The sequence below is a fragment of the Meles meles genome, chromosome 2 (genome assembly GCF_922984935.1).
Source record: "Meles meles chromosome 2, mMelMel3.1 paternal haplotype, whole genome shotgun sequence".
Taxonomy (NCBI): domain Eukaryota; kingdom Metazoa; phylum Chordata; class Mammalia; order Carnivora; family Mustelidae; genus Meles; species Meles meles.
In genome coordinates this window covers 137,061,712-137,070,780 of record NC_060067.1, presented here as the reverse complement: position 1 = coordinate 137,070,780, position 9,069 = coordinate 137,061,712, and the positions used below count along the sequence as shown (strand labels likewise).

The window sequence follows — 9,069 nt, the reverse complement described above, 5'->3', positions numbered from 1 at the left end:
CAAGCAAAATAGTGTCGCCGCCTATGGTGAGGGAGCTACTGCCGGATGGTGAATTGGCTCCCTCATGGTCTCATCTCAGCTCAAAGCTTTTTCTCGTGGCTCTCTATTACAGAAAATACGTGTGTGTGTGTGTGTGTGTGTGTGTGTGTGTGTGTGCGCGCGCACGCGCGCATGTGCATGTGCGTGTATGTATCTCTCTTTTTATCCATTCATCTATTGGTGGATACTTAGGTTGTTTATCTTAGCTATTGTAAACAATGCTGCTATGAACATAAGCTTGCATGTGTCATTTTGAATTAGTCTTTTCATTTTCTTCAGATAAATACCTGGAAGTAAGGTTGCTGGATTGTATGGTAGTCCTGTTTTTAAGTTATTGAGGAATTTTTTTATACTGCTTCCATAGTGGCTACACCAGGGCACGAGAGTATCCCCTTTCCCCACATCCTCCAACCCTTATTTCTTTTTTTTTTTTTTAATTTGAAATACAACTTTATTCTGATTCTAAATGAAAAGGAATGGGAATGACAGTGACAAACAAGATTTCACCACTGGATATTGTGACTGGACAATAGCCATCTCATATCTGAAACTCAGGAAGGAAACAACTGCGTTCCAAAACAGCTAAATATGCAGTTCCAAAAAATGAAGGTACTTTTTAAACTGCCACATTCACTCCGAAGCCCATTCATCTCCTTCAGCATTCCAAAGATTAAGCACGTGTTCTGCTCAGCTATATAATAAAGTGGCAAACACGCTGCACCACTGACATCACAGGACAGTTGCCTACAAAACTAGACTTCTGACGCTGGCCTCCAGCTGCACATTCTCACAGGTCATCATCCTCAACCGGGAGAGCAGTTGTCTGAGCAACCTCTAGATCGTGCTCATACTGTGCTGCCAAAGCTGGGTCCATGACAACCTCTGGCGGGGCGAGAGCAGGCATGGCGACAAACTCCATGTTAGGGTCTCCAATTAGTTTTCTAGCAAGCCACAGAAAGGGCTTTTCAAAGTTGTAGCTACTTTTGGCAGAAATGTCATAGTACTGAAGATTCTTCTTTCGGTGGAAGACAATAGATTTTGCCTTAACTTTCCTGTCCTTAATGGCCACTTTGTTGCCACACAGCACAATGGGGATATTCTCACACACTCCTACCAGATCTCTATGCCAGTTAGCCACATTCTTGTAATCAACCCTTGACGTGACATCAAACATTATAATGGCACACTGGGCTTGGATGTAGTAGCCGTCCCACAGCCCACCGAACTTCTCCTGGCCGGTCATGTCCCACACGTTGAACTTGATGGGTCCCCTGTTGGTGTAGAACACGAGCAGGTGGACCTCCATGCCCAAGGTGGCTACATACTTCTTCTCGAACTCCCCCATCAGGTGACGCTTCACGAAAATCGTCTTCCCGGTGCCACCGTCGCCAACCAGCACCAGTTTGAACTGGACTTGGGGCTCTCCCTGGGCAGCCATGGCGCTGGTGCTTCCAGAAGCGTCTCTGGCTTGTCTGACTCTCTTTTCTTTTTTTTTTTTTAAGATTTATTTTTATTTTTTTTATTTTTTTTGAGAGAGAGAGAGAGCATGAGCAGGGGGAAGGGCAGAGGGAGTGGGAGAGAAATCCTCAAAGAGACTCCCCACTAAAGTATGGAGCTTGAGCCTATGACCCTGAGATCATAACCTGAGCTGAAGTCAAGAGTTGGATGCTTAACCAACTGAGCCACCCAAATGCCCCTCTTTTTGCAACAACACCATTCTGACATATGTGAGGTGATATCTCATCGTGGTTTTGATTTGCATTTCCTTGATGGTTAGTGATCCTGAGCACCTTTCCATGTGCCTGTGGCCATCTGTAGTCTTCTTTGGAAAGATATCTATTCAGGTCCTCTGGCCATTTTTTAATTGGACTATTTGGTTTTTTGAGTGTTGAGTTGTAGGAGTTCTCTACAGAATTTGAATGTTAACTCCTCATTGTATCTATCATTTGAGAAAACCTTCTCTCATTCATTAGATTGCCTTTTCATTTTATTGATGGTTTCCTTTACTGTGCAAAACCTTTTTAGTTTGCTGTAGTCCCAGTTCTTTATTTTTGCTTTTGTTTCCCTTGCCTGGGGAGGCATATCCAGAAAAGAGTTGCTTCACAGTTGAATTCTACCAAATATTTAAAGAATAGTTAAAACCTATCTTTTTCAAACTCTTTCAAAAAAATTAAAGAGAAGGAAAAGCTTACAAACCCTTGTTACATGGCCAGCATTACCCTGATACCAAAATCAAACAAGGATGCAACAAAAAAGAAAATTACAGGCCAATACACCTGATGAATATACATGAGAAAATCTTTAACAGAATATTAGTGAACTTAATCCAACCATAACTGAAAGGATTATATACCACGATCAGGTGGAATTCCAGGGATGCAAGGATGGTTCAACATCTGCAAATCAATCAACGTAATATCACATTAACAAAATAAAAGATAAAAAACATAATTATCTCAATATATGCAGATAAAGCATTTGACAAAGTCAGTGTCCATTCATGATGAAAACTCACAACAAAGTGGATTATAAAGGGAATATACCTCAACATAATAAAGGTCATATATTAAAATCCTATAGCTAATATTGTACTCAACTATGAAAGACCTGCACCCTGAAAATGATAAGACACTGATGAAAGAAATTTAAAAAGATGCAAATAAATGGGGAGATATTCTGTGCTCATGGTTAGAAGAATTAATATTGTTAAAATGTTCATATTACCTGGGTCAATCTACAGATTCAATGCAATACCTAACAAAATTTCAAAAGTATCCTTCATAGAACTAGAACAAATTCCAAAATGTATTTGGAACTACAAAAGATCCCGAATAGCCAAAGCAATCTTGAGAAAGAAGAACAAAGCTAGAGGCATCAATCTCCCTGATTTCAAACTATACTACAAAGCTATCATAATCAAAACAGTGTGGTATTGATATAAAAACAGACACACAGATCAATGGAACCAAATTGAGAGCCCAGAAATAAACCCACACATATATGGACAATTCATATATGACAGAGAAGCGAAGAACAAACAACAGCGAAAAGACATGCTTTTTAATAATGGCAATTGGAAAACTGCACAGCCACAGGCAAAAAAAATGAAACTAGATCACTGTTTTATACCACACATAAAAATTAAAGACTTAAGAAATCAAAATAAAAAATAGATGAACTAATTTTAAAAATATATATATGAACAAAAGTATGTAAAAACTATTGATAGTGTATATTTCAGAGGAAATAATGAGTTAGAAATTTCATATTCTGTATTTTGTATTTCTACAATGTAATTAACTGTAGTTTGGGTTATTTTTATAAACAGTAAGAGTATAAAAATTATTTTGAAAAAATTACATTGAAAGAAATTTCAAAATGAATTAATCCTTTACAGTAGAAGGGTGGGGGAAGGTGGTGGGAGTGATTTTCTTCTCAAAAATGTTCAATAAAAGCTCCTAGTCTTACCAAAAAAAAAAAAAATCACTAATCAGCGAATTGCAAATCAAAACAACAGTGAGGTATCTTCTAACACCTGTTAGAATGACTATTGTCAAAAAGATAAGAAATAGCAAGTGTTCAAAAGGAAGTGGAGAAAAGGAAAACTTCAGGCACCACTGTAAATTAGTGCGGCCATGATGGCAAACGGCATGGAGAGCCTTCAAAAATTTAAGAGTAGAACTACCATATGACCCAGCTATTCCAGTTTTGGGTATTTATCTGAAGAATATGAAAACATTAATTCAGAAAGACATATGTGTTCCTACATTCACTGCAGCATTATTTACAGTAGCTAAGACATAGAAAAACCTAAGTGTCCATCAATAGATGAATGGATAAAGAAGATATGAAATAATTATACAATGGAATATAACTCAGCCACAAAAAAAGAACTATCTTGCCATTTGCAATAATATGGATGGACTTGAGGATATTATACTAAGTGAAACAGATCAGACAGAGAATGACAAGTACTGTATGATTTCACTTATATGTGGAATCTGAAAAGGAAAACAAATGAACAAACCAAATAAAACAAAAACAAACTTACAGATAAAAGGACAGACTAGTGTTCACCAAGAGGGGAAGGGAATCAGGGAGTGGGTGAAGGGGGTGAGGGGTGTTAACTCTATGGTGATGGGTGGTAACTAGACTTGGGGTGGGGATAACGATGTAGTGTATTCAACAGATGTTAAACCATAAAACTGTACACCTGAAACATATAATAAAAACACAACGACAACAAAACTAACTTTACATTTCTGACATAAATACCATCTGATAATGTATAAATAATCCTTTATATCATACTGGCTTTGGTTTGCTAGTATTTTTTTTTTTTTACTAAATTTCCCTGTGAAATATCTTTTTTTTTTTTTTAAGATTTTATTCATTTATTTGACAGACAGATATCACAAATAGGCAAAGAGGCAGAGAGAGAGGAAAGGAAGCAGACTCCCTATAGAGCAGACAGCCCTATGCGGGGCTTGATCCCAGGACCCTGGGATCATGACCTGAGCTGAAAGCAGAGGCTTTATCCCACTGAGCCACCCAGGTGCCCTGTTTGCTAGTATTTTCTTATGGATTTCCACATCTACACTCATAAGGGATATTGCTCTGTAGTTTTTCTTTGTCGTGATGTTCTTGTCTAATTTTGGTATCCAGGTACTTCTGGTCTCACAGAATGCATTTTCCTGCGTTTTAAACACTGCTGTTCTCTCTCTCTCTCTCTCTATCAGGTCACTGTCAAGTGTTTTCACTTTCTTGAAAAGTTTATGTATCTACAGGTATTCCTGATGTGGGTCAATAATGATTGATAAAATATTCAACCACTTAATAAATATTTACAATGAAATCAGTTTTTAGAAGACTTCTGCCAGCCTATTCTGGCTTCAGTCCATAATAGTTATATTTTAACTCTATTTAGCATTCCTAGGAACACCCAGACTCTGTGTAGGAACTGGGAAGGCGACTCTGGATAAGAAAACCACCAGGACAATCCTTGAGTGTAAATCTGTTGGGAGATACAGAGCAGTGCGTTGCCCTTAGCATCCAGTATGCTAAGTTCCATGATAGGGGAACAGTCAACAGTCAACAGGGAAGTACCTACATCTGACCTGAAGAGAAGAGGTTAGACAGTGTTCACCACAAGTGGTGTCTAATCTGAGACCTGAGAGAGTAGGCTTATTGTTCTGGAGAAAATGAGTAGCTATTGAGCAGAAGAGGCTCAAGTGTCTCCAGATACTGAGGAAGCTGTGGATGAGGTGAGCACGGGGCTGAGAACTAAGGGATTCTGTGAAAGAGCACTCTCTAACCTGGGACTCCTAAGACCCCTTCCACACCTGATTCCCAGAATGAATCTGGGCATTAGGGTATATTCTTCCCCAGAGAGACTGGAACAGTCTCCTGTGGGGAGACACTGAACTCAACCTACCGAAAAAGACAAAGTCTGAAAGGACTCGCTTACTGTCTGATTATCTAAAATAATTTCACAGTTCTATTTGCAAATTCTTTCCCTCCTCAGGAACTTGAGGACATTTCAAAGTGCATTTAAAGCTGTTAGGCACTTGAACTAGCTCTTCCTCTCCCCGGGGATTCGGTTCTCTTAGCAGGGCAGTCTTGCTTCCTTTCCCGACTACAGATTGTGTTCCCTTGACACAGAAGTGTCAGAGCCAAGGAGTTCAGATGGCTGCTCTCTGGGCGAACAGTGCCTCATCTACTCCTGCGTAGTGACCCTGCTCTTCTTACTCTCTCCTTCTTCTATTCCTATCAGACAAATGATTTTATAGCAAAGGAAACCTCACTGAATCTTCATGGAATACAAGAAGTTTGGCTCAATCTGCCGAAAGGCTAAACAAAATTTTAAATGTTCTTTATTAGGTGGACACCGTCTTTTGTCAAGTTCAACAGACATGCATGCCCCTGGAACATCTAAAGCTGCATACACCATAGCAATCTGCATCAATAAAGTCAGACTCTCAGCTGCCAAAGCATGAAAGTGAGGCCAGACCTCAGCTGACCCAAGCAGCCCCGACACGGTTCCACCTCCGGCGTGTACTTCAAGAACCCCTCTTTTCCTTCTGCTCTCCCCACCATTTGCTGTTATTACTTAAGACTTTCTAAGTTGATTGTTACAATGGCAGCACAATCGCCAAATCCTACATTAAGATGCTGTTACAGGCTCTCCCCTTTTTTAAATTGGTAGGCGTTTTTCAAAGTATCCCATGAGGGCATTGGAGGGAGGGGGAGGGGGGCTCACGTCAGATGTACAAATGATGCAGCGGGAAATGCAGAGAAGAGGGAAATCCCAGCTCTGCAGGCAGCTCAGCCACTCATGACCTGCATGCCTTTGACCATATGAATGCCACTCACTGAGCCTCTATTTCAGGCTAAAAGATTAGCATGAGCAACGGCACAAAAGGGAAGCAAATGGTGCAAAATAGCTAACTTTGGCTAAAAAGGGGGAGGCGATCCATAGCAGAATGTGCCAAGCGTCGATAGAGAAGAGTGCTGCCGAACCTGGCACGGGGAGAGCAGTGAGAGACTAGTCACCTGAAGCAAGAATAAGACCTAGGAAGGTGGGGGTGGGGGGATGAGCCTTGAGCTGGGTCCTTAAGAATATGGAGTGTGGGGGCGCCTGGGTGGCTCAGTGGGTTAAGCCGCTGCCATTGGCTCAGGTCATGATCTCAGGGTCCTGGGATCAAGTTCCGCATCGGGCTCTCTGCTCGGTGGCGAGCCTGCTTCCCTCTCTCTCTCTCTGCCTGCCTCTCTGTCTACTTGTGATCTTTCTGTCAAATAAAAAAAAAAAAAAGAATATGGAGTGTAGGGAATTTTTAACAGAATAGCCAACATTTGTTGCATATGCCAACACATACTTCCCATGGAGCATCTTACTTAATCCTCACAAAACTAAGAATTACTATTAGCCTCATTTCATAGATGAGGGGATAGGCTTTGAGGAAGTGGAGGGGAAAAGGCTCTCCAGGAAGTGCATCTGTTACTCGGAGTGAAGGATGAGAGATGCTGTCATGGCGTCTGTGGCTTTGTCTCTCCTGTTGCTGTTCCTGCAGTGTTGGCTTCAATCTCCCATGAGCAAGCAACTCCGGTGGTTACTTACCCTGTGCTCTTCGTCTCCACCACCAGCCCTTCCCGTTCCGTACAGTGAGCATGCATCTGTCCCCTGAGTTTTGTGATTTTCTTAGTAGGTTGAAGGCAGTTTCAGATCCTGGATTTTAGCCTCCCACATCCCCTTCCTTTTGACACGTGGAACTTGACAGCCCTCTGAGTATGCATCCTAAAGACATTTCATGTGGTCCTCCAGTGATTTTAGATAAAATGTCAGCATTGGTGGCACCTGGGTGGCTCAGTGGGTTAAGCCTCTGCCTTCTGCTCAGGTCATGATCTCAGGGTCCTGGGATCGAGCCCTGCATTGGACTCTCTGTTCAGCTGGGAGCTTGCTCCCCACCCCCACCCCGCCTACTTGTGATCTCTGTCAAATAAATAAATAAAACCTTAAAAAAAAAAAAAAAGAATGTCAGCATTGGACAGTCACCTGCTATTCATGTGACCAAAAGCACATCACTCTTCAGAATAATAGCAGAGAATATAATCTTTTGGAAGAACGGATTAGGATCTAAATCCTCAGAGATGAACATACAACCATCTGACCACCTGCTCTTAAAAATGGTTTAGAGTCTTTCTCCCGCTAGAGGGGTATGGGACTTGAATATGGATTTCATAGCCTGAGGCTTTCTGTGAGAGCAGAACTGGGAGCTGCGGGACAGAAGGAGGTCTGGTGACATACTGCAAACCCAGGCTTTTCTAAAGGTCTAAATGTCTTTAGCCAGAATACGTAGAAGAGTAAAATACTAGTTAATTGTGACATGATAGATATAACTCTAACATACTCTGCTAATCATTTTAGCTACAATATTAACCTTAAGCTTTCCAATTTCCACTTCAGTAAAGTCCAGCAGATAATCCAACAGAATATGTTGTGATTTTCTAGAGTAGAATCAGAGCTTTGTGTTGTATTTGTACTCTAATCTTTGTATGTTTTTTGTCAAGCACAAACAGAAGACAGAAGCTAATCCAGGTAATTTTAAAAGAGGTCTTGCCAGTAAATCGTATTAAAATTTGTTTGTACTAAAGTGTTGTGTATGAACCTTATTTTCTGGGTACCTACTGGTTTAGAACTTTCTTCTCAGAAGACTGTACATAGTGAGGGAAAAGTCTGGAAACCTATCCTGTGAGATTCTTCTAAAAGATCCAAGTCTCCATTGTAGTAAACGTAGCGGTTGCAAGCATGGCTTCTGATGTCAAAAGGCTAGCCCTGTGATCTTCAGTAACTTAACCTCTCAGACAAATCCCTCACATGTAAATGGAGAAAATGGCATTTGCCTCAGAGACTTAAATGAGATCATGCATTAAAAGCTCACAGGAGTGGGCGCCTAGGTGGCTCAGTCAGTCAAGCAACCTACTCTTGATTTCAGTTCAGGTCATGATCTCAGGGTCCTGAGTTTGAGCCCCGTATCAGGCTCCACGCTCATCAGGGAGTCTGCTTTTCTCCTGATCCCTCCCCCTTTTAGCCCTCACTCTCTCTCCCTAAAATAAATAATTTTTTTTTTTAAAGCTCATAGCAGAATTTAGGGTATACAGTAAGCACTCAGTAAGTTAACTAGTGTGAAAAGAATGAATTAGGCATACCAAATTGTTTAGTACCATTTCCAACGATAGAGGTCACCCTCTCCCCAAGTACTGAGTCACCTTTAACTAATGCAGGTGTCTGTGCATTCCATGAATATTAAAGAACAAAAGGTAAAGATTAAAGCTTCTATAGATTATCTTATAATTGAACTGCAAGATTTCAAGCACAACCCCCAAATCAGTCTGAGAATGAAGAGCTAAACCCACACCCATGAGAGTAGGGGAAGGGACAGAAAGGGAAAATGGAAAGGGTCATATGGATTAGGTTCGAGTTAGAAAACATGGTCTAGCAGAATATTCTCAGTTTAACTTTCTAAATCCTTA

At 40.9% G+C, this 9,069-nt stretch overlaps 1 protein-coding gene across 1 annotated transcript; it reads right to left on the bottom strand.

Annotated features, from left to right (window-relative positions):
- Nucleotides 1-581: 581 nt before the first annotated feature.
- LOC123937146 (GTP-binding nuclear protein Ran-like) lies at nucleotides 582-1,510 on the bottom strand. Its single transcript, XM_045997751.1, has one exon. It carries the CDS (start codon nucleotides 1,475-1,477, stop codon nucleotides 827-829), a length of 651 nt encoding a protein of 216 aa, XP_045853707.1. The 5' UTR covers nucleotides 1,478-1,510; the 3' UTR covers nucleotides 582-826.
- Between the last annotated feature and the right edge of the window lie 7,559 nt (nucleotides 1,511-9,069).